Source organism: Crinia signifera, chromosome 8, assembly GCF_055691185.1.
Source record: "Crinia signifera chromosome 8, ASM5569118v1, whole genome shotgun sequence".
Lineage (NCBI taxonomy): Eukaryota > Metazoa > Chordata > Amphibia > Anura > Myobatrachidae > Crinia > Crinia signifera.
Genome location: NC_139224.1, coordinates 146,211,568 through 146,239,131, shown reverse-complemented (window position 1 = coordinate 146,239,131; position 27,564 = coordinate 146,211,568). Strand labels below are relative to the sequence as shown.

At 41.2% G+C, this 27,564-nt stretch overlaps 1 protein-coding gene across 2 annotated transcripts; it reads left to right on the top strand.

The window, feature by feature from the left end:
- Positions 1-6,702: 6,702 nt before the first annotated feature.
- Positions 6,703-26,398, top strand: TAL1 (TAL bHLH transcription factor 1, erythroid differentiation factor). Of its 2 annotated transcripts, none has more exons than XM_083157351.1 (4): positions 6,703-7,022; positions 16,102-16,781; positions 19,840-19,934; positions 20,933-26,398. In XM_083157351.1, the coding sequence occupies exons 2-4, from the start codon at positions 16,159-16,161 to the stop codon at positions 21,352-21,354; spliced, it is 1,140 nt and encodes a 379-aa protein (XP_083013477.1). In that variant the 5' UTR covers positions 6,703-7,022; positions 16,102-16,158; the 3' UTR covers positions 21,355-26,398. The 2 variants fall into 2 exon arrangements, with proteins under 2 accessions (XP_083013477.1, XP_083013476.1); XM_083157350.1 differs by having other exon boundaries at positions 6,704-7,022; positions 16,098-16,781.
- The last annotated feature ends 1,166 nt before the right edge of the window (positions 26,399-27,564 follow it).

Below are 27,564 nucleotides of genomic sequence, written 5' to 3'. Positions count from 1 at the left end.
TCTGCTTTGTGGCTCATCTAAATTTGCATATAAGTTATTTTCATACCTCCGGTAGATGAGCAATGGGGTGGATGGCTATCCATAGTGTTCTGCTATATAAAGTCGTCCACCCTTGGGAAAATCACAAAAACGGGCAAAAAACGCTCAGTGTGTAAACTATTTTTCCCATTATCGGTCAGCATACACGCTGGCCAACATGGCCCAGTATGTATGGAGTCCGGACCTTTAAACCAGTGGTTCACGCCCCTGGTTCTCAAGTACCCACAAAAGTGCACATTTTCCAGATCTCCACACAGAGTCTCAAGTGGAATAAGTAGCTCCACCTGTGGAACTTTTAAAATGTGTCAGTGAGTAATTAGTGCACCTATGCACCTGCCGGGTGACCTGGAAACCCTGACCTGTTTTGGGTACTTGAGGACCAGAGTTGGGAACCACTGCATTAGACTCTTCACAGGACTAGGTCAACCTTTTATCCAGTTAGGGATTAGAATGTAGAGATGTCTAATTAGTGTTTATTGCAAGTTATTTCTGCAGTATGAAGTAATTACTTCCCCATCTGTCCCTTCACCACCGGAGTTTACAATCTATAAGCCTGTGGGTATTATACCCCTTGGCCAGGTGTCACTCAAGTTGCCCAAGACACCCAAGTGTTGAAATGCTTTGGGAAGTCACTGGAGTCATCTTTACTTCCATTTGCAGAGGATTCAATGAATTTCCAGAGATAGAAACATCCTTATTATTCTTGGTGACTGCTGTAAGGATCCATTTTTTTAAACTCATTCTAATACTACTGTTTCCCCTGTATGGTTTGATGTGATAATAAAGTTGTTTTTCATTACATACTGATCTATGGGTTATACTTGTCAAGTTGTCTCTCAGTACTATGAGATGTCATCTGGTGTGTCTAGAGAAGATAGATAAAAAGAAACCTTTATATACTGTAGTGTGATTTGTCCGCTTTATATAAGTGCGAATGTGAGTATAATTTGATTATACATCAGCCCAGTGTAATTGCTGCAGTCTGTAATTAACCATTTGGTCTAACATGAAAATGATTAAAGAAACCTTTATATGAATGTGAACTTTGTCCTAGGCCTGCAAATTCACAGCCGTGCGATCACGTCTGCATAACCCACTATAATCATCTTGCAAACGGATAGCGATATAAAAAATAGCAGCATTTCTTTGTCGATAATCGGTCAGGTCTGAATAAGACCCACAATACAGGAGATTTAATATGTACAGAACTAGACAAGTCACACAGACATAAAAACAACACCTTGAGCGCACAGTAAGCATAATGCAGGATTGGTAATAACTTCTACGGGTCATGCATCTTGGGCACATTACGTAGAATTACCCTGGGTAGAATAGGTTACTCATAGAAGAAATGACACAAAATGGGATGACTGGAGCATAGAGTAGGGTCCTGACATAACCACCAGGTCCATGTATTTTTCATCCCATCCATCCAGACCATGTACCAGATGAGGCAGCCATGTTGGGAGCACTACAAAGGTTACACTGTGGGCCTTATTCTGATCGAGTCGAATGGCTGCGTGTTTGGTCGGACGGCCAATGTTTAGTGTCTGTGCATGTGCAGAGGCGTTTCTGCGCACGTCCGAATACGGCGTGAATTCCATACAGAAAATGATCATACGGAACCATCCGAGCAGGGGGTGGAGAGGGGCGTGAAGGGCTGTTTGGGCTCATTACCATATGCATACGCCCAGCGTATTATGGGCGTTCCCATGAAAACGCTGGGCGTACGTATGGTAATCCGGCCGTAATGCACGTGTGGGGGGCGGACATCTGACATAGCCGGATGCCAGCTGCCTGCCCATATCCCTGCTTTGGCACAGAGAAATGTTCGAGTGGTCTGGAGCACTCGGAGCTGTCTGACCGTTCGGTCCATCATTCAATGGTCGGCGACCATCGGAGGATGGGGGAGGTTCCCACAGATGGAGGAGGTGTTCACATGAAACATCCACTCGTTCACTCGGCATCTTACCGCATTCGGACGGTGTGAGTGATCCGTACGGTAGGCGGGGCTAAGAACACTCGGTTCCTGTCCGAAAGTACGCATCCGTCCGAGTCAACTAGAATAAGGGCCTGTGAGAGGTGAGCCATACAAGGGCCCAATGCAGTATGATATACCCTGCATGGAAACATCCATACTGCCTGCTGCACATTCTCCTGTACTGTGCGCACACATGATCAGGCAGTGCAAAGTTGGACACATTCTTATTGAACCTTAATGTATGCCTGGAGAATCATAGTTAGGCTATAATGCGATGTTCCGGGGAAACGCAACGTTCAGTGCATGACAATGTGTTTGGGGGCAATGCAGCGATGCACGGAAGTGTTTTCTGGTAATGTCCATCTAGTATAAAGCTGATGCAGTAGTATAAAGCTGATGAGGGGTGGGCCAAGGTGCAGAACTATACTTTGAGCCCCCTCCTCTGTCTCACCCCAAACTCATAGTATGACACATGGTAGTCATTGGGTCACCAGCATGATGGTTGACAAGCATTAGGTCGACATGCATTTAAGTCGACATGACTTAAGGTAGACATGGTTTAGGTTGCAGGGTCATTAGGTCGACATGTTTTTTTTTTTTTAGCAAAAATGTGCCAACAGGTGGTATTTCAGGCCCTACCATCCTCTAGAGCAGGGCTGGGCAACACCGGCCCTCCAGATGTTAGTGAACTACGCATCCCAGGATGCTTTGCATTAGTTTTGCTATGTGGCCATGCTGAAACTGATGCAAGGCATGCTGGGATGTGTAGTTCATCAACATCTGGAGGGCCGGTTTTGCCCAGCCCTGCTCTAGAGCGTGGTGGGAGAATAAAATAGTGTGCCAAGCATGGTGGTACGTTTCGGTGTCCATGTCGACTCGACAGGTGGCATTTCATGCACTACCATCCACTAGGGTGAGGTGGGAGAATACAATTGTGTGCCAGCGCAGCAAGACACCGTGCCCGAAGCATGGCAAGCACAGTGGTACTACGTGTTATGGTGCGTACACACGGGGGCAATTATTGCAAATATTGCTGGCAATAAGGTCGCTGAGCGACCATATTGCCAGCGATGGGAATGTGCACCAGCGATAAATCGCCGGGTGCGCGCTCCCGTTTTCAGCTCCTGAATGGTCGCTGGTCGGAGGAGCTTGCTCCTCCAACCAGCGACTTCCACTGCCTCTTCTCCCGGCAGTCGCAGATGAAAACGGGACACTGAGCAATATGATTGCTGAGCAATATATTGCTTGCAATATATTGCCAGCGATCATATTGCGCCGTGTGTACGCACCTTTAGTGTTTATGTGGACATTCCGTCACTCCGGTCATTCCGGTTAAAAAAAAATTCTACTTTTTCAATGTCGACCTTACCCATGTCGACCTAATGACCCTGTCGACCTAACCCTTGTCGATCTAATGACCCTGTCAACCTAAGGTCATGTGGACCTTCCCGCAAGTCAACCTTAACTCATGTCAACCTAAATGCATGTCGACCTAATGGTGTCAACCATAATGCTGTGACCTAATGATCCATACCCTCAGTGAAAGAGAGATGCGTGGAGTGACAGAAAGAGGGTGACCGAGGGCCAGATGCACTAAGACTTGAAAAGTGATAAAATGGAGAGTGATAAACCACCAGCCAATCAGCTCCTAAGTGTCATTTTTTTCAAACCCAGCCTGTACCATGACAGTTAGGAGCTGATTGGTTTATCATTTTTCATTTTAGCACTTTTTAACCTTAGTACGTCTGGCCCATAGTAAGGGAGTGGGCAGGGGCGGATTTAGGGATGAGGGCGCCCCTAGGCACAACAATAATGTTTACTAAGTAGGACAGTTTATAGGGGCAGTAACTACATGTCCTATCCGTTTACACTCTATTTAAGATGGAATATAGTACAGTACAGTGGATATTTTGCAGTTATTGGTACATTTTGGGCTGACAGTACTATCACAGGCATCCAAGTGCCGCCCCCAAACATGTGCCGCCCCTAGGCACGTGCCTCACGTGCCTAATGGAAAATTCGGCTCTGGGAGTGGGTGACAGGAACAGTGATATTGTCTGTGAATCATGGCAGTGATCACGTGTGCTGATAGGACGGATGTGGTATATGGTCCCGACAGCGGGATCCCGACAGTCATTAGCCCGACGTCGGAATCCCGACTGCCCGGACTCAGACAGCAGGGCCAGCAACAAAGCCCCTTGCGGACTCGCTATGCTCACCACTTATTTAATTGTCCCTCTATGGCAGTCGTGGACACCCACGAGGGAGAATAGCCGGTGGCCGTTGGGACCCCGAGTGTCAGGGTTTTGACTGTCGGGATCCCGACATCGGGGTAATGACTATCGGGATCCCGACATCGGGGTAATGACTGTCGGAAAACTGTCTGGCACCCAATAGGACTCCCCTATTAGTACCGCTCAGATGGCAGACTCATGAGGCTGCAACGCGGGAGGACGACAATAAAAAGGTCAACAGTCAATAGGTTGGCCACTGTTGGTCTTCAGGCCATAGGTCGACACACGAAAAAGGTCATCTTACATGAGGTCGACATGGTCAAATGGTTGACACATGTAATAGGTCAACTTGGGAAAGGTCGACATGTGTTTTTTTTCATACTAGCGTAGTGGACATTAGAGGTAGATTACAATAGTGTGCCTGCCATGTGAGGGGAAGTGGTACACTTATACGGTGTCCATGTTGACGTATGTTGACACAGACAACAAAAACTGTGAACAACTCACGTCAACCTTTTTCAAAATGAAGGTCGGCATGACTGAAGGTCAACATGAGTTAGGTCAACAGGTTCCCCATGTTAACCTACTGCTGGTGTTGACCTAATGACCTGTCGACCTAACCCTAGTCCTTCATGCATGTCGACCTTGAGTCATGTTGACCTTCAGTGGTCAACCTAATGCTTGTCGACCTAATACTTGGTGACTTAGTGACCGTATCCCCCGTTTTCATGCCAACATTTTTCCATGTCAACCACACTCTTTGTACATTAGAACCAAGCAAATGCCAAACAGACACAGAGGACACACATTCCTTGTTTTCCCAGCCCCAAAACTACCGCTGTACCCTTTAAACTCACCTCCCGTTATAATATCTGCTGTTTGTTTTTTCTATTTAAACAACACAAAGGGCGTTCACCATACACAAACTGCGCTGTTCTCCCATTAGTTGGCTCTCAATAACCATGTGTCCAGGAAACCAGGTCACTGCAACCGGCCAATATAGGGTTAATATTTTTTTTTTCCATGTTCAAGTTCCTGCCAAACAATGACCATTATCCACCATGGCGCTTTTCTGCCTTGTAGCTATTATGACAAAGAATACAAAACATAATATTTAACATCAACTGTAGAACAATGATGTCACTGATTACTGATAGCGATGATGTCACTACTGCCTATTTATATCAGTATAAAGGACAGCTATGTTTTCATATCTTAGCTTTACACTCTATACACTAACATTAATATTATTCTCAAACAAAGGGAAATTTACCAAGATGCTTCTATTTCAGATGGGATGTTGCTATGGGTAACCAATCAGATACCATCTATTATCTTCTAGAAGGTGCTAAATAAATAAGTAGATTCTGATTTGTTGCCCATAGCAACCACCTATGGGAAATAGAATCCCATCTTAGTAAATTTTCCTGAAAGTATCTATAATCCATTTCGCCATAACGTAAAATTAGGGGTTCCCTCTAAAGCAGGGATGGGGAACCTTCGGCCCTCCAGCTGTTGCTGAACTACATATCCCAATGTGACCTGCAACAGTTTTAGCATTGCCACATAGCAAAACTGTAGCAGGGCATGCTGGGATGCGTAGTTCAACGGGTTGGGATCGTTTGGTCTACACAGCATGTTGGTCGATAAGCATTCGGTCTACGACGTTAGGTCGACATGGATCTAGGTCGACATGGGACAAGGTTGACATGGGTCTAGGTCGAAATGGGTTTAGATTGACAGGTCAATAGGTCGACATAAGCATTGGGTTGATAGTGTCTAGGTTGACAGTCAAAAGGTCGACATGGGGGCATGCAATATCGCCTGTCGGCACACATCGGCTCAAAAAAACAGTAAAAAACTCCATGTCGACCTTTTGACTGTCGACCTAGAAACCGTCGACCTAATACTTGTGTCGACCTAATGACCTGTCGACATAAACCCATGTCGAGCTAGACCCATGTCAACCTTGACCCATGTCGACCTATAACCATGTCGACCTAGAACCATGTCAACATGCTATAGACCAAATGACCGTATCCCAGTTCAACAACAGCTGGAGGGCTGAAGGTTCCCCATCCCTACTCTAACGTTTACCCCCCTCCCCCCCCCCTCCCCCACACACACACACACCACACTCTCCCCTCATCACCCAAATATCTATGAATAAATAACATCTATATACATTTCAGCATTAAATATCAGGCCTGATATGTTCTAACAACCAGCCAATTGACTGTAACTCATTACATTTAATTAGGCACTGGGTAGGTGTTCCTATATTTAATAAAACACACAGGATAATAACCCAGCAGTGAAATGAAGTTTAGAATTAGCCGTTTGTCATGGTGCATTTTAATAGTGATATTCTACAGTGTCTTTCCCTAACAAGCTGCAGAGAGAGAGGGAGAGAGAGGGAGAGAGAGGGAGAGGGAGAGAGAAAGAATCCTGCAAGGCATCTCTTCCAATGCATATATCCCTGCCATATTTTCCCTCCTTCCTTCGATAAAATTGCCAAATAATAATGAATCATTTCATAAATAATGGGTTTAGGGGCTTATCAGGGCAGGCTGGCCACTGCAGCCTCCTTATCTCTCCTGGACACATTGTTGAAGTGTTCCTCTCTCCATACTAAATAGGAAGCCAGACTAGCAGGGGGATTAGATCCAATTCTGCAACCACCCAACTACTCCCCTGAAATACACCCACAGCAGCCATGAATAGGCCACAAAATGGCTTCAGTCACTTTTACAAATGAAAGGCAAGCGGTGAGTAAATCCTAATGTCTTTTGTTTTTTTGGAAGTGGTTGGTGAAGGGTGCTGTGATCTGGTGGGTGCAGGGGGTCACTGTAAGAAAAGGGGGGGGGGGTGTATGTATATTAACCACAATATTGCAGATAGATGCTGGAGAAATGACATTTTATTCTCCTTGTATTATGTGTGTTGGTCATGGTAGTACAGGGTAGCCCTGAGCACGTTCTATGCTGGCATGTATTGTATGTGTCACACATACATGACACAGGCATGGGATTCTGCGCTGTGTATATATACTGTATGAACTGTACATATCAGACCGGGATCTGAGGGGTCTCATCCATGTTAATGCCTCCCACAGATAATGGTTTATTTGCTTTATACAGATCTTACTCGTATATATAAGGGAACACGGACAGAAAATACAATTATTATTCATTGGGAGAAAACATAATCATTGGTTTACATGGTTTTACTTATGGAGAACAATTATCACCTATAGTAATGGATAATTATCCATTTGTCGGCTCTGTATATGCCTGGACGATAGTTACAATTATTTTGTTTTTCTTGTAGTACAGCAAACAGAAATTCGATATACAATAAATAAATTAAAAAAAAAAAAATATATATATATATATATATATATATATATATATTGCACATATATTACTCTCTCACACACACGTATGTGTGTGTGTGTGTGTAAACACAGTATGCTTACACACACACACACACACACACACATATATATATATAATGTTTCTATATATATATATATATATAAAATGAAGAAATGTGTATATATATACATATACACACACACATCCATATACAGTATGTTTGCAGATATACATTTTTATATAGTTTTATTTATTTATTTTATTTATTATACACACACACATTCATATACAGAATGAAATATATATATATATATATATATATATATATATATATATATATATATATATATAATTTATTGTCCTCATATTTATATTTAACAGGGTCGGTTGATCTCAGGTATTTTTTAAATATCGCATTGTTTGATAAACAAGGTTTTCCAAAATGTATGCAAAAAAAAAAAAAGATAATTCAAATAAGAAAAGAATATTGCTCATGGCGTTTAGGTAATTCAGATAGCATAGAATGAATATTATTAGTGATCTGAACATATTATGAATATGATTATAAATATATAGGTGTTATGATAGCGGCGTTAGCTGTGGCTATAGGGAGGTGCTGTCTGATCACTGTTGCCCTTCATGTACTGGTGAGGGCGGACGGGGAGCTGTGAGATCGGGGCAGTTTTCTTATTGTGCGTTATACAGATAACGGTACGCTGCACCCCAGATAGATAGATAGATATATATATATATATATATATATATATATATATATATATATATATATATATATATATATATATATATAGTGCACCATTGCTCATTTTTACATCCCTTGCTCCCAACGTTATTGAATCCCTAATTTAATCTATTTAGCTCCATAGAATGTATTACTTAATGATCAGAAATAAAGTATATTTATCAATAACAATAATAGTTACATTTAGTTACACCGGATCCGTTACGTATATGCGCACAATTATTTTGCAATGTCAAATGAGATATTTCCAAAATGCTATTGAGATATTGCCTAAAGTCATTTCTATACAATAAAGGTTATATTTCTTTTTCATTTGTTTTAACCATTTCACTGCCACCAAGAAAGCTCCTTAAACAAAACAGGGTCGGGGGAGGGGCTGCTGTGAGATGTTTCCACGGGAATTACTGTACATACACGGTTAATATACAGGGAGCCCCGTGTGACTTCCCTGTGGCTGGGAGGACGGGCTGCTTTTACTGATTAATTACACGATGTGAAATGCTGCGACAAATAACAAAATTACAATAATATAGAAAGTTGACACAATGAACATAATATACAGAATTACACGGTATATTTTATTTTTAAGGGTTAGCGGATCAATTCAACCCTGTCCAGTATTATGTGTATGTTTTACATATAATGTCCAATATGTAGTGCTATTCCTGGAATATTATTATATAAATTATATCCATTTGTAGTACTGCATCTAGTATTATCCATGTACAGTACTGCATCTAGTATTAGCCAGGTATAGTACTGCATCTAGTATTATCCAGGTACAGTACTGCATCTAGTATTAGCCATGTATAGTACTGCATCTAGTATTATCCATATATAGTGCTGCATCTAGAATTATCCAGGTACAGTGCTGCATCTAGTATTAGCCATGTATAATACTGCATCTAGTATTAGCCATGTACAGCACTGCATCTAGTATTATTCATGTATAGTACTGCATCTAGTATTATCCATGTACAGTACTGCATCTAGTATTAGCCATGTATAGTACTGCATCTAGTATTAGCCATGTATAGTGCTGCATCTAGTATTAGCCATGTATAGTACTGCATCTAGTATTAGCCATGTATAGTACTGCATCTAGTATTATCCATGTACAGTACTGCATCTAGTATTATCCATGTATAGTGCTGCATCTAGTGTTAGCCATGTACAGCACTGCATCTAGTATTAGCCATGTATAGTGCTGCATCTAGTATTATCCATGTACAGTACTGCATCTAGTATTAGCCATGTATAGTACTGCATCTAGTATTAGCCATGTATAGTGCTGCATCTTGTATTAGCCATGTACAGTACTGCATCTAGTATTAGCCATGTATAGTGCTGCATCTTGTATTAGCCATGAACAGTACTGCATCTAGTATTAGCCATGTATAGTACTGCATCTTGTATTAGCCATGTACAGTACTGCATCTAGTATTAGCCATGTACAGTACTGCATCTAGTATTATCCATGTACAGCACTGCATCTAGTATTAGCCATGTACAGTACTGCATCTAGTATTAGCCATGTACAGTATTGCATCTAGTATTAGCCATGTACAGTACTGCATCTAGTATTATCCATGTACAGTACTGCATCTAGTATTATCCATGTACAGTACTGCATCTAGTATTAGCCATGTACAAATACTGGACAACGTATAATAAACGTTCACAAACACAATATACTAATGCCCTGAGCTAATATCTAATGTATGTATGTATGTATGTATGTATGTATGTGTGTGTGTGTGTGTGTGTACACACACAGTATATGTGTGTGTGTGTGTGTGTGTGTGTGTGTGTGTATATATATATATATATATATATATATATATATATAATATTCAAATGAAGCTAGCATCTCTGCATACTGTATACCCTAATGGTCGAGTAATATATATGCAATGCTTACTGTGGGCGATACTGGGAGGGACCCAGAGCCTGACCCTGTCCTCGATGTTGATTTTTTTTTGTGTACCACTGGAATAGTTTGGCTCTAACACCAGTGTAGTAGCAGTGGTAATACTACTGCTACTACTACTACTGCTGCTGCTACTGCTGCTGCTGCTACTAATAATAATAACAACTACAGCAACAACAACAACAATAATAACAACTACAATAAGAATAATATTTCGGTTGTTATGATTATTATTATTATTATTATTATTATTATTATTATTATTATAGTAGTTATTATTATTATATTATTATTATTTTTATTGTAGTTATTATTATATTATTATTATTTTTGTTGTAGTTATTATTATTATTATTATTATTATTATTTTTGTTGTAGTTATTATTATTATTATTATATTATTATTATTATTATTATTATTATTGTTGTTGTAGTTATTATTCTTAGTTGTAGTAGTGGTAATAGAGGTATTATTAGTAGTAGTAGTATATTTATTTATATTAAAAACAGCAACAATATAAAAGTCCTTAATTCGTGATGGCAATTATGTATTTTTGTCTGAGCATATTAACTCCAATTAATGTTCGGAAATGTAATCTGAGCCTTTATTTGAGTTTGTGTTTATATTTAGTTAATATTTTACTATATTGTATTACTATTATTATTTTGTTTTATATAGATAGATAGACAGATAGACAGATAGATAGATAGATAGATAGATAGATAGATAGATAGATAGAGCATACTAAGTCCACACTGTTTAATGCCACTTTCACGTTTGGCCCTAGTACTGACATTATTGTAGCTGGGGGTATGGGCGCATTTGCGCTGACACGGAGCAGCATCTCCGCTCTCCCTGCATTACCGCCCCCTGTAGATCTCTGACTTGTGACATTGTTGGTATAATAGGTATAATATAGATAATATATACAATAGGTATAATATGGACCCACACCGTGCGGATACCTAGATATTATTGGTGATGTGGTTTAAGGATAACTAACACAATTAACCTGACGAACAGATGCAGACAACCAGTGGAGGCTCTATAGCTGCACTACAAGTTCCAGCATGGCATTGTGTTTTCACAAGGGCTGTAAACTGGCGTGTTGCCTAGGATATAGTGATCATTTCCAGGTGACTTCTAACATATATCTGTTCATTTACAGCATCTCATGGATAATACTGCACAAGACCTATGTCTTATAGTACAGTAGTATTTACAGTGACGTCAGAATACGTCCAATGTTTGCCTCAGAGATAACGATTTTGGTTCCATGGTCTGAATATGGCAGTCACATACTGTATATAGGTATATAGGAATAGAGTATGGCTTTGTAATTACTATTATTGCTTATTAGGAGAAATGAGGATTGGTTGGGGGGGTTGGATGATGGGGGGGGGGGGGGGGGGGTAGCTGTGATGTAGCAGCTCTGGCAGTGGTTATAGTGGTACTGTAGGTACCAGGGATATGTATTAGGTGGGGGGAGGGGAGGAGGAGAACAGTAATGGCAGTGGTTATAGTAGTACACTGACACTGTAGGTACCAGGGACATGTATTGGATGGGGGGTACCTGTGCAGGAGCAGCACGTTCAGTGATTATAGTAGCATAGTAGTACAAAGGCAGGTACCTGTAGGCAGCAGTGATATGTATAGGGGGGGGGGGGGGTTTGGGGGGTACCTGTACAGGAGCATCACTGGCAGTGGGTATAGTAGTATACATGTAGTGACACATGTGCAGGTAGCAATGACATGTGTAGGATGGGGATTGTAGTAGTATACATGTAGTGACACACATGTGCAGGTACCAGTGACATGTGTAGGATGGGGATTGTAGTAGTATACATGTAGTGACACACATGTGCAGGTAGCAGTGACATGTGTAGGATGGGGGTTGTAGTAGTATACATGTAGTGACACACATGTGCAGGTACCAGTGACATGTGTAGGATGGGGATTGTAGTAGTATACATGTAGTGACACACATGTGCAGGTAGCAATGACATGTGTAGGATGGGGATTGTAGTATACATGTAGTGACACACATGTGCAGGTACCAATGACATGTGTAGGATGGGGATTTTAGTAGTATACATGTAGTGACACACATGGCAGGTACCAGTGACATGTGTAGGATGGGGATTGTAGTAGTATACATGTAGTGACACACATGTGCAGGTACCAGTGACATGTGTAGGATGGGGATTGTAGTATACATGTAGTGACACACATGTGCAGGTACCAGTGACATGTATAGGATGGGGATTGTAGTAGTATACATGTAGTACACATGTGCAGGTACCAGTGACATGTGTAGGATGGGGATTGTAGTAGTATACATGTAGTACACATGTGCAGGTACCAGTGACATGTGTAGGATGGGGATTGTAGTAGTAGTAGTAGTAGTAGTAGTATACATGTAGTGACACACATGTGCAGGTACCAGTGACATGTGTAGGATGGGGATTGTAGTAGTATACATGTAGTACACATGTGCAGGTACCAGTGACATGTGTAGGATGGGTATAGTAGTATACATGTAGTGACACACAAGTGCAGGTACCAGTGACATGTGTAGGATGGGGATTGTAGTAGTAGTATACATGTAGTGACACACATGTGCAGGTACCAGTGACATGTGTAGGATGGGGATTGTAGTAGTTTACATGTAGTGACACACATGTGCAGGTACCAGTGACATGTGTAGGATGGGGATTGTAGTATACATGTAGTGACACACATGTGCAGGTACCAGTGACATGTATAGGATGGGTATAGTAGTATACATGTAGTGACACACATGTGCAGGTACCAGTGACATGTATAGGATGGGTATAGTAGTATACATGTAGTGACACACATGTGCAGGTACCAGTGACATGTATAGGATGGGTATAGTAGTATACATGTAGTGACACACATGTGCAGGTACCAGTGACATGTGGAGGATGGGGATTGTAGTATACATGTAGTGATACATGTGTAGGTACCAGTGACATGTATAGGATGGGTATAGTAGTATACATGTAGTGACACACATGTGCAGGTACCAGTGACATGTGTAGGATGGGGATTGTAGTAGTATACATGTAGTGACACACATGTGCAGGTGCCAGTGACATGTGTAGGATGGGGATTGTAGTAGTATACATGTAGTGACACACATGTGCAGGTACCAGTGACATGTGTAGGATGGGGATTGTAGTAGTATACATGTAGTACACATGTGCAGGTACCAGTGACATGTGTAGGATGGGGATTGTAGTAGTATACATGTAGTACACACATGTGCAGGTACCAGTGACATGTATAGGATGGGTATAGTAGTATACATGTAGTGACACACATGTGCAGGTACCAGTGACATGTGTAGGATGGGGATTTTAGTAGTTTACATGTAGTGACACACATGTGCAGGTACCAGTGACATGTGTAGGATGGGGATTGTAGTAGTATACATGTAGTGACACACATGTGCAGGTACCAGTGACATGTGTAGGATGGGGATTGTAGTATACATGTAGTGACACACATGTGCAGGTACCAGTGACATGTGTAGGATGGGGATTGTAGTAGTAGTATACATGTAGTGACACACATGTGCAGGTACTAGTGACATGTGTAGGATGGGGATTGTAGTAGTATACATGTAGTACACATGTGCAGGTACCAGTGACATGTGTAGGATGGGGATTGTAGTAGTATACATGTAGTACACATGTGCAGGTACCAGTGACATGTGTAGGATGGGGATTGTAGTAGTAGTAGTAGTAGTAGTATACATGTAGTGACACACATGTGCAGGTACCAGTGACATGTGTAGGATGGGGATTGTAGTAGTATACATGTAGTACACATGTGCAGGTACCAGTGACATGTGTAGGATGGGGATTGTAGTAGTAGTATACATGTAGTGACACACATGTGCAGGTACCAGTGACATGTGTAGGATGGGGATTGTAGTAGTTTACATGTAGTGACACACATGTGCAGGTACCAGTGACATGTGTAGGATGGGGATTGTAGTAGTAGTATACATGTAGTGACACACATGTGCAGGTACCAGTGACATGTGTAGGATGGGGATTGTAGTATACATGTAGTGACACACATGTGCAGGTACCAGTGACATGTATAGGATGGGTATAGTAGTATACATGTAGTACACATGTGCAGGTACCAGTGACATGTGTAGGATGGGGATTGTAGTAGTAGTATACATGTAGTGACACACATGTGCAGGTACCAGTGACATGTGTAGGATGGGGATTGTAGTAGTTTACATGTAGTGACACACATGTGCAGGTACCAGTGACATGTGTAGGATGGGGATTGTAGTAGTAGTATACATGTAGTGACACACATGTGCAGGTACCAGTGACATGTGTAGGATGGGGATTGTAGTATACATGTAGTGACACACATGTGCAGGTACCAGTGACATGTATAGGATGGGTATAGTAGTATACATGTAGTGACACACATGTGCAGGTACCAGTGACATGTATAGGATGGGTATAGTAGTATACATGTAGTGACACACATGTGCAGGTACCAGTGACATGTGGAGGATGGGGATTGTAGTATACATGTAGTGATACATGTGTAGGTACCAGTGACATGTATAGGATGGGTATAGTAGTATACATGTAGTGACACACATGTGCAGGTACCAGTGACATGTGTAGGATGGGGATTGTAGTAGTATACATGTAGTGACACACATGTGCAGGTGCCAGTGACATGTGTAGGATGGGGATTGTAGTAGTATACATGTAGTGACACACATGTGCAGGTACCAGTGACATGTGTAGGATGGGGATTGTAGTAGTATACATGTAGTACACATGTGCAGGTACCAGTGACATGTGTAGGATGGGGATTGTAGTAGTATACATGTAGTACACACATGTGCAGGTACCAGTGACATGTGTAGGATGGGGATTTTAGTAGTTTACATGTAGTGACACACATGTGCAGGTACCAGTGACATGTGTAGGATGGGGATTTTAGTAGTTTACATGTAGTGACACACATGTGCAGGTACCAGTGACATGTGTAGGATGGGGATTGTAGTATACATGTAGTGACACACATGTGCAGGTACCAGTGACATGTATAGGATGGGGATTGTAGTATACATGTAGTGACACATATGTGCAGGTAGCAGTGACATGTGTAGGATGGGGATTGTAGTAGTATACATGTAGTGAAACACATGTGCAGGTATCAGTGACATGTGTAGGATGGGGATTGTAGTATACATGTAGTGACACATATGTGCAGGTAGCAGTGACATGTGTAGGATGGGCAGTGTAGTAATATACATGTAGTGGTGACACACATGTGCAGGTACCAGTGACATGTGTAGGATGGGGATTGTTATATACATGTAGTGACACACATGTGCAGGTAGCAGTGACATGTGTAGGATGGGGATTGTAGTATACATGTAGTGACACACATGTGCAGGTACCAGTGACATGTATAGGATGGGGATTGTAGTAGTATACATGTAGTGACACACGTGCAGGTAGTACCAGATGTGTAGGATGGGGATTGTAGTAGTATACATGTAGTGACACACATGTGCAGGTACCAGTGACATGTGTAGGATGGGTATAGTAGTATACATGTAGTGACACACATGTGCAGGTACCAGTGACATGTGTAGGATGGGGTCACACAGCTAATGCTATGAATGGGGCTATGGGCAGGTTACTGATCCCCTGCCTGGTACATTGGTTACATGATGTCTCTGCTTCCTGCCCCCAGGTAGGGTGTGAGTGGGAGCTGACAGCTGGGATATGACTACTGCCCACCACTGCCCTTGCGGATGATGGAGAGGATGGCCTCCGATATGGGAGACTCTCAGGAGGTCACATCCCCCCCTCCCCAGGACACAGCTGAGGCGGAGAGCACGCGTGGTGTGGATCTGAGTGGGGTGAAGGAGGGGGCGGCCCCCAGCTCCCCCCCTCGAGCTGTGCCGGTGATTGAGCTGCTCAGGAGGGGGGAGGGATCGGCCAATATAAAGACCAGAGAGCAAGAGCTGAGACTGCAGAACCTGAGGACCACTAAACTGTGCAGAGCCCCCCTGACTCCGACCACAGAGCTCTGCAGAGCACCCCTGACTCCGGCTACAGAACTGTGCAGAGCCCCCCTGACTCCAACTTCAGAGTTGTGCAGGGCCCCCCTGACTCCAACCACAGAGCTCTGCAGAGCCCCCCTGAACTCAGCGCCGGAGCTCTGCAGGACCCCTCTCCTGGTATCTGGACCCCCTCTGACTGCTACCACCGAGCTCTGCAGACCCCCTATTCCGCTGCCTGTGGCTGGACCTCCAGCTGAGCAAGTGACTGAAGCCCGGATGGTGCAGCTGAGCCCCCCAGCTGCTCTCCCCTTGCAGACGGCCGGCAGAGCCATGCTGTACGGACTGAGCCAGCCCCTGGCCCCGGGAAACAGGTACATATATGTCTCATTATAATCCATTCATTGCAGATCCATCTGAGTGTGATCACAGTGCATGCACAAGCAGTGTCACCTGCAGCAGCTCCACATGGCAGCTCCCACTACCCCATCCCCATCTCTCTGTATCCCTGTCATCTCATGTTCTTACTGATAACTCATACGTCTCTCCCTCCTACATCATTTGCAGAGCTTCTCACCTAATGTAACCCAAAGGATCTGATCTGCAGAGCATCTCACTATGCCCACCCAACAGTTCAGTTGGCCCAGAGTGTCAGTATCTGCAGGAAAACATTTCACCATAAGCTTCTCTATTTCCCAACCTGCAGAGCATGTCACTACTTAGCACCTAGCTGTTTGTATGTTGTATATTGCAGAACCTCTGACTAGCACATCACACTCAGCCATTAGAAACTTGCAGTGCTGCTACTGCATTATTACCAGGTCAATTTCATACAATATATCATTATCTTGCCGAAATTCTTATTTCATACCTATTTTTCTATGCAGAGCTTCTCACTTCACCTTGGAACGATGGAACATTTTAGCACATCCTCAAAAAGTACCTTTACTGTAGAACACCTTAGTAATTATATATTATATATCCTGTAGCATTACAAGGTCATCAATATTCCATATTATCTCATCAGAATCCTAAAACAAAACATTTCTTGATGCATAGAATATTATTGGAGGTCACCACAACCAACCATATAGAATGCAAACTGCCTCAGAACGTATAGTCTGTGTGCCATGTTTATGTCACCGTTTCTGTAAAACATCTCCATACATTACTCCCCACCTGCCTATATTGATATAATTATTCAGTACTTTAAGTTAGTATAATAATTATACAATCATCTCATTTCACACAATTTCAGGACACCTTTCTAAGAACATAGATATCTGCACAAAATGCTAGCATGCCCTCTTATAACCAATGTATCATCATCTTCAGAAAACCTACCATGGTTATTACCACATGATCCCACAGAAACCACCTAACCCACACCATGTCTTAGTACATCCTGCCAAAACCGACAGACACTACATACCTTTCTGGAATCATTCTTCTACCACATCAGCTATGCAGGGGTGACATTTAAAAAAAATGTTACTTGTTTTCTGTAGAAGTATAATGAATGATTTGTAGTTTACTGCTAGATCTAGTGAGGATTGTGTGATAATTAATTGCCTTTTATGACACAGGGGGTATAGTGAATTTCTGCACAACCATGTATTATGCCCAGATAGCTGTGGGTACATCAGTTTATTGGAAGTCATCAATTTGAATCTAAAATCTAGAACATAAATGTTAGTTTTCTACTTGCATTGTGAGAGTCCAAGCAGTAGCCCTATGGCTGGTAGGGCATACTGGTACTTTCTGTTCTCTAAAGCTTGAGATCCAAAACATACATATTCCTTACTTAGAAGAAGGTACAGAGTCACTGTAGGAATGTCATCTAACATTTGCATTTGTTATGTTCTGTCATTAAGGCATTGTTAAATGTATATTTAGGTGTGAGTTCTTTAGGGCAGTTTTTGGTGGTTACAGGGTAAATTAACAAGAGCCGTGTTCATCAAGTTGGAAATGTTGATGAACAACATCCTTGTTCATCAAGATGGAAATGTTTAACATGATAAGCACCTTTATAGTACTGCTAATTGTCCAATAATAATTGTCCAATACTATTTTTAATAGTGACACCTATCTGTCAATTCTCAGTTACTGACAATTAAAAGGTGTATACTGCATCGCTAAAAATAATTAGATAAAAGTGATAATACATTTCTTTATTAAATCTTTATTTACTACACCATGCCATATCCTCTTCCCATGCGGACTCTGTGCTACTTCCTCTATCTTTGTAATTGTATCCTTTTTTTCCTGTTCACTTTCCATTTCCTAATATATCCTTAATGATTCCCTGTATTACTTCTCCCGATATTCCTTTTCTCCATCTCTCATTAACCCTTTGTTTGCTACAATATTTCTGCACATCCCCAGTAATGGGAAATTTTCATATTCCCAGTTCAGCCCCCTGACTTGTCTTATACTGTAGTTCTATCAATGGATATATTTCTAAAATAAAAATATGAAGAATATTCAACTTGTAAACACACAGAAACATATATTTTTGTACTTGTCATTAATTAAACTTAAATATATTATATTCACATATTGCCTGCAATCCTGTATTACAATATTATATTTATGTGTATAGCATTGTATTTTGTTCTGTCTACAGTAGTCCATTGTGATGCTGCTAAAATGCTAAGGATTTTAAAAGATAAAACGCAATTCGGCGTTTAAAAATTTGATTGACATTAAAATCTGCCGTGATCACCGTAGCAATTATTTCAAGGCAGTATTAATATATTTCTTTGCATAACATTGCGTTACATGTTCCTTCCGTATCGTCCTCTTGTTCTCCATTTTGTTAGTCATTGTAAACCTCTTTTTCTCCCTCATTCTTTGTCACTGTCTCATGATATTTTGCTGCCTGAAATGATACATCACTGTAGAAGCCATATGTTTTAAGTAGCTGAGGCACAAATACACATTACATGTACAGTATAACATATGCCTCAAACAAATACTGAATTTATAAATATTGCAGCCCAGATAGATAAGATACCACAAAATGGCCGCTGTATCCTGAGGAAAATGCTATATATATATTTTTTTTTAATAGATTGAAAGTCGTAAATGACAGCAAATGTATATTTTACTAATATCTGATAAATGTTTTTATATAATTGATAAATGATTTTATATGAAATCAAACATTTCAATATTAGAAAATACTGTATACTAAAAAGTCATACATTTGTATTATTGCCTTATTAAAATATGTGTTCTATAATTATTAAGGCTTGAATAAAATGGGCTTAAGGAAATTATAATAAACAAATGTTTATTATCAGTTTATTAATTTTTTTTATTGGTAATTAAATATCTGACGATGCATTCACACTTTCTATCCCCTAACCTGCTGAAAGGTCTTTTATTAAGCTTGGGGATATATTAATGGGTGTCTAACTATTTTTGCAGTGGCTACTTTGGGGATCCTGAATCCTTCCCAATGTACAATAACAATGTGAGGACCAAGAGACGGTCAGGGCCCTATGAGGTGGAGGTCACCGAAGGTAGGTGCTAGTCCTTACCTAATATTCAATTGAAAAACAACTGCTTAAATGGCAACGGCTGATGTGGTGTTCCTATTGTTGTGCTTATTGTGGCTGCAGTGTTGAACATCAGCCCGTTTGCAGAGCGCATGTTGTGTGATCCGCTCTGCACCTGCGTCAGAACCCCAGGAGTGAACCCCATAGTGCTAGGGACTTGCTCGAAAGAGGTGACCTTAACGCGGTCGGCCCGTACATACCTTTTTTCAAATGTATGCCAACAACCTCCTAAATTACATATAAAATGGAATAAATGTTAGCAGTAATGAGAACATAGTGCACCTGCAAACCCCCTCTGTTTTGTACTTAGAAGCATAATGACAAGATCTAAAGTACCAACCAATCAGCTCCTAACTGTCATTTTTCAAACACAGCCTGTAACGTGTCAGAAGCGGATTGGTTGGGGCTTTATCTTTCTCCAAGTTTCGATACATCTCCTCCTGGGTTTTCTTCCATAGGCTAAGTTTCGAGATGGCACGTCAACAGAATTGTGGTCTTTGCATAGTTGCTTTCCTTTAGTTCCGTGGCTGCAATGTGGGGGCACGCAACTCTACATAAGGCACCTTGGGGCAGATGTATTAAGCCTGGTGAAGAGATAAAGTGAAGATAAAGTAGAGATAAAGTGGAAGGTGATAATGCACCAGCCAATTAACTCCTAACTGTCCTTTTTCAAACATTGCTGGTGCGTTATCAACTTCTATTTTATCTCTTTACCACCAAGCCCGACGGTGGTAAATAAAGGAGACAGTTGAGGGCAGATGCCAGCCCTGAAGTGGGCACGCTGGCCTTCTCCATTGCTCCAGGTTCTGCTTTATGCACCCAAGAGCAGGAATAATACAATTGTGTTTATATTTATACTAGTTTGTAATACATAATAACTTCCATTTTCTTAGTATAACCGTTATCCTAAAATTGTCGTTTCTAATTGTAAATCCTGATGAATGTTTTTGTTTTAATTGCAGGAGGTCCTCACACAAAGGTGGTCCGTCGTATCTTCACAAACAGTCGAGAGCGATGGAGGCAGCAGAATGTAAATGGGGCTTTCGCTGAGCTCCGTAAGCTCATCCCCACTCATCCTCCAGATAAAAAGCTAAGCAAGAATGAAATCCTCCGCCTGGCCATGAAATATATAAACTTCCTAGCCAAACTATTGGATGACCAAGAGGAAGAAGGCAACCAAAGGAGCAAAATAAACAAAGATAATGGCATGGTCCAACAGGATCTTCTGCAAGATATGTTGTCTCCAAACTCTAGCTGTGGAAGTTCTTTAGATGGAGCACCCAGTCCTGACAGCTTCTCAGAAGATCATGATACAATGGACTCCAAACACAACAGAAATATCCACCAAACTATGCTCCCTGTAGAGAGCAATGGACAACGATGACAAGTTCATGGAGAAAGGACTCTTTGATGATGACTACTGACTGTCCAGTGAAGATGACCCAATGGTTGGGTTATTTCATTGGTTATCTCAGTGTATTTACATACTTGGGATGACAAGACATTATTTATCTTTAGGTACTCTGAAAACACCCCAGAAACTCTGCGCATTTGAACCATGGCTGCAATGGAGGAACAAAGACAGTGGAAGAGGTGTATTTTTAACTAATATTCTATATTGCGTCACTTTTAAGAGGGCTTAACATTTAGAAATGTAGCAATTTGGTAAAACTGCACAAAACTAAGGGTTGCAGCTGTGCCATCTTCCGGCTGCACTGCCGATGCCCCCCCAGCCAATGTGACATCATCATGCTGCAGAGAGAAGGTTGTGCACAGGAGGCTGGGCAGTGGAGTGCCTCTCCAGGTAGCCCACACGCTGTAGACCAGTGCTGCTGAGACAGCAGCCATACCACCACCTCAGCCATATACCTTGGGTGGAAGCAGTGATTACGCCGCCCTCGGTACATGCCTGGAGACTAGTATAATGTGTTAAAGTGTTCACCCTGTTTAGCTGAATACGACAAAACTCAATCCTCAAATGAGCTACACAAATATATATTTTTAATTTGACAGAAATGTAAGTGCTTATGAGAAGAACATTTGTTCAATTTGTCAGAAGAAAGTAATAGTCAGGTGAAGGGTCGGTCATAAACACATCACCGGTGGCAAAGCCAAGAACTGGGGGCTTGGACCCTCCAAGAGCTTACAGATGAAATTATTTTTGTGTGGTACCTATTAGAAAGAAGGTACAGTATATGTAAATACATTTATTTCAGAGGTGTTCAGTTCTCCCCAGTATGTTTACTACTTGTAATAGGTAATAGACCGTCAGATGATGTTTATAACATTTTATGAATTCATGCTTTCAGGCAACATTTGTTTTTATACTGGCAAAAATGTTACCCACTGCCTTTGTATGGGGCAGAATGTCCTGCTCTTTTTCCCAGCCTGACCTCAGTTTTGTGTTGACTTTACAGCTGCCCCACATGGTCACAATGGGATGTATCTATGAAATAGTGATTGAGGAAGTCTGTGAAAGATAATACTATTACTCCTTAAGCCCTGTATGTACTGGGCGAAGGGAGTCCTGCGCTGAGCAATGTACAGATCTCTCAGCACACATTACTGGTACAGATCGCTCAGCACACATCACTGATACACACGTGATGCACCAGCGATGTGTTCTGAGCGATGTGTGTGGACCAGTATTCTCTGGTGAGAACACTGGCGATCTGACTAGATTTTGACTACATGCAGTAGTGACACACGGGACCGCGCATCGCCACAGCTCTGGGGTGTACACACGAGGCGATGTGTGCTTAATATCTAAGTGATCTAGTCAGATCGCTGGGAAATAGCACTGAAATCGCCCCGTGTGTACAGGGATTTACAGTTGCCAATTATCCAATATTTCCAGAGAGTGTATTCACGATGACTAACTTGGTTCAATACATCATTCTAATATTCAGTAAACAGGTCTTGATAGCAGTTTTATTGCAATAAGGCACAGTGGGTTAGATGTATTAAGCCTGGTAAAAATGGTGATCAAGCAGGCGTAAAGTGGAATGTGATAACGCATCAGCCAATGAGCACCTAACTGTCATTTTTAATACATAGCTCATTGCTCCTTCCACTTTGTTATTCATTTATCATTTACTCACAGTTCCTTATAGAGCACAGCATATTCTGTTGCGCTTTATAATTGGAATCAGCAGTGATAAGACAAACTGTGTAATCACAGACAGACATAGAGGTAGGAGGGCCCTGCTCGCAAGCGTACATTCTATACTACTTTATCACTGTGCCAGCTTAATACATCTGCCCCACTGTATGTAACATGCTCCGATTAGCCATTATAAAATTGTTAAATGTTGGCACCTGCATAGACAGTGATACTTTGCAATTGCAAACAAGGGATCAATGTGTGGAGAGAGATAAAGGGGCATTTATCAATGAGTGATAAATGGTGCTCCAGCCAATCAGCTCCGAAATCCTAACTGTCATTTTTTCAGACAAATGACAGGAGCACTATTTATCATTCTTGACAAGTGATTACAAGATTATTACTGGTTGGTACATCTGCCCCAAAGTACTAACCAATCAGCTTCTAACTGTTTACAGGCTGTGTTTGAAAAATGACAGTTGAAGTGGTTTAGCATTCTCCATCATTGGTGCAAATTCCCTATGATACTGCATGTTGGGAATTGTATTACTCCAAAGTCCACCAGTACTGGAATTTTGTTTGTGCAATTCATAAAATGCTAGAAATAATTGGATTGGCTGGTTGTTAAGGGTGACATCACCTTGTGTTTTCATATATGTCACACATAGCACCTACTTAGAAGGAAGGGCAAGTTGAACACCTGTGTTGTAACCCATAATAACTAGTCAGTCAAACTGGTAAAAATTGGCATCCGTTTGGTTGGCATGGCTCAAAGCTTATTTGTGGTCTATTTATTATTATTTATTGTTTAGAGAGAATCCTACTCTATACGAGAATACTTAGGATTCTCTAGTATAGGATAAGATAACTTTCACCAACTATCTCCAGTATTAGGTTCCCCAAGCAAAGCAAATCTCAGGCATCTGGGAATAGAAAAAAGGTTTCATTATTAAAATTGCACATTTTGGGGCAGATTTAACAAGTGATATTTTTGCTATCACCCATTATGTACGTTAAATGGTGCATCAACCAATCAGCTCATGTCATTTATCAAACACATGACAATTAGAGGCTGATTGGCTGAAACAACATTTAACATTAATGGCAACATTTAACATTAATGATGAGTCCTAACAAGACTGTCATTCGTTATTGTTTGCTACGTTTATTAAAATAATATATATTTATTTTATCTTTGAGAATGCACAGAATCCTGGGATGTCACCTTTGGGTTAATTGGCGATAGGACTTTTTTGTAGCTGCTATTTGAAAAAAAAAAATTGTAATTGTCCTTTGCAGGATGCTATTGCAAAAACTGCAGCAGTTACTGCTAACCCTTTAACAATAAAGGAATATGTTGGAATTTGATATGTTACCTAAAACATACTTATCAGTCTAGTTACTAAGCTGTTCAGTGAGTCTGGGCGGAGATAAAGTACCAGCCAATCAGCTCCTAGCTGTCTTGTAATAGGCTATGTTTGAAAAAATTACAGGAGATGATTGGTAGGTCTCTGTCCACTTCATCTCTCTCCAACGCTAAAGATGCCCATACACAGGTCCGATTTGGGACGATTACACCCAATTCTGACGGATCTGGCCGATATATTGGGTTAAATTGGCCCAAATCTCATCTGTTTGACATGTGATTGGATCCGATGCACGTTCCCATGCTCATCAGATCGGATCCCGCACTGCATGTATGATCTATTGGAATCCGATCATCAGCAGGACATCGCGGGTGCTTTTTAGCACCCACAATGTATCGCATCCGATTCCCCTTGAACTCCCCCAGAAGCCCCTCCGGAAGGGGAGTGCCAAGTTGGAAGGAGCCCTACCGCGGAGCTGCCGGGGAGAGCTCAAAGGAAAACAGGTCCGACATGTCCCTCACACAAGTCGGACCTGTGTATGTGGACCTTAGAACACAGACCCCTAAATCCTCTGTATAGAGCAATACTGAGGAAGTCTTGTCTTGTAAATGAACATAAACATATTACAGCATATTGTGTGCAAAGAATATAACTACCTTTATTTTTTTTATATTTTTGATTGAGGGATGCAGCGATGTAAAACCCCCTAAAATATGAAATATACACATTATATTGCTATGAATTCAGATTGAGGTCTGCAGTTGCTACTAGAATTCTAGATACATAAGGGCAGCAATTGGAAATAAATACTTCATATATATTTTTGATTGCATAATGTACGTACGTGGACTTTACTTTCCACTGTTTTTGAGGTAAATATGAGATTATTTTAGCAGCAAATTAATGTGCATTTGTCACTTACAGTGAATGCAGCCAGTTTGTGGACTGAACCAAATTTCCAAACCAACCAATCATTTTGCTACGAGTAACTGTTTCCTCGCAAAGTTTCAAAAAGAATTTGCTTGCAAATGTTTCCTGTCATATCCCCACCACATGATTACAATTATACATTTATTGTAAGTTTTGTTGATGTCATGCTTTTATAAAAAAAAAATGAAAGATTCAAAGTACCCTGTCTTGAAAGAAGACCAATAAATGAAGGTTCTGTTATCTAGTGCATACTGGGTAAAGCTGCACGGACTCTAATGGTACAGCCAATATATTGCAATGGGGGCATATTGTCTCGCTAAACAATAGTTTTATTAGACTTTTTGCAATGTTTCCTATAATTACAGGCATAGTCAAACTATGGCCCTCCAGCTGTTGTGAAACTACACATGCCAGCATGCCTTGCCATAGTTTTAGCATTCCCTAATAGCAAAACTGTGGCAAGGCACGGTGGGACTTGTAGTTTCACAACAGCTGGAGGGCAATTGTTTGGACATGCCTGCTCTAATAGGAATCCACTGCCAACATAGATGTAGAAATCCACAAGACTTATCAGATGTGTTCTGGGTAATAATCATACCTGGACTTTTATGCAGAAAATGCTGTCTCCTTCCCGTAACTGAACAACCCGAGGTTCGCATGAGTTCTCAATTGTTTTAGAAAAGGTACACACGCATAAAAAAAAAAAAGATATATATATATATATATATATATATATACACATGCTCTTAGGCTTGTTTTGGATCTCGATGTAAATTAGAGCACTTTCCATTTATGTCGTACTGTTTGAGTTACGTCTTGTTTGTTTTCTGCATTTTTATTTTACAGATATTAAGTAACCAGGCCTGGTACCTATTTAACCATTCCCCTACTCATCCAGCAGGGGAAGGGTTATGTTTGTAAAGCCATTTTGGCGATTCTGTCTATGTGCTATTTAGAAAACACAATTTTTTTTCTTGTTATATAATGTAATATTGAAGATGTTCCTAAATAAAAGTTATATAAATAATATAATATTTGTCTTTGATTGTATCTCCAAAATAGAAATGTAATCCTGGGTACGCACTGCGGAATGTTACCCAGCGCTGTCACGGTGGGGGAAGCCATCACCGGCAAGTGCATGCACGCTTGCCGATGCTGACAGCAATAAAGCAGGGGGGCGGGGTCTATGCTGCGTTCCACAGAACGTGTGATGTCGCTTGTGATGTCCTCTTTCGTAGCTAATGCACGTGGGTGCGCAGCCGTGAGTGAACCAGGACGTACTCTGTGCTGCGATGGCCGTGGGGAGAAGGAGGCCGCTGCTGACATCAGCGGCCCTCCCTCCCAACGGCCGGTGAACCCCTGTGTTTTCTGTGACACTCCCAGAAAACGCAAGGTTACCGCCCCTAAACAGCCTCAGGGTGTCAATCACCCTGAAAACAACCAGCGATCGCTATCCATCGCAAGGTCATTCGATAATCTGAATCAGGCCCATAGTGCGTTCATACACACTAAACAATATGAAGATTTTGACATCAGAAAAATCGTTCATATTATTATTATTACATAATGCACACACAGGGCAATCATGCTACATACAATACATATACTTACAATATATTCAAGTTTTTATCTTAGGGAATAATAGGGACAGAAAGAAGGAAAGATCGTTAGTTATCAGAAATTCCAATTGATTATTCACCCCTATTTTATTTACTAATAGTTCCGATACAAACTGTATTAACATTGGACACAGATAAAGCAGCTCGTAATGACCATGTTACATGCTAAAAGTAATACCTTAATTGGGATAGGTGTATCTAATAGTACTGCCTTTATTGGGATAGGTGGATCTAATAGAAATGCCTTTATATGGATAGGTGGATCTATTAGTAATGCCTTTATTGAGATAGATGATTTAGCTATCCCAAGCAAGTTTCTTCTGACCAGGAGAGAATCCCAACTTGACATCACTTGGTTGCCTTACTTTGCATTGTACAAACAACATTCCATTTTGTTTGTAAAGATTTTTGGGGAGTAAATCAAACTAAATGGTTCTTGACCCTATAGTTGCGTCTGAAGGCTGCCATAGGGACCCATAGTTAGGAGATGGGGGTTGCACCTCTGTTCGTCTCCATGTTCACTTTTAAAGACATTAATCTGCAGTGAACCCTCATAGGGCCCCTTCTAAGACTTT

What these genes read in the sequence shown, in the direction of transcription:
- TAL1 (XM_083157351.1), top strand. Translation starts at nt 16,159, where the DNA reads ATGATGGAGAGGATGGCCTCCGATATGGGAGACTCTCAGGAGGTCACA. An exon ending in CCCCTGGCCCCGGGAAACAG is followed by an intron (nt 16,782 to 19,839) that starts GTACATATATGT and finishes CTATTTTTGCAG; the next exon opens with TGGCTACTTTGGGGATCCTG. An exon ending in TGAGGTGGAGGTCACCGAAG is followed by an intron (nt 19,935 to 20,932) that starts GTAGGTGCTAGT and finishes TTTTAATTGCAG; the next exon opens with GAGGTCCTCACACAAAGGTG.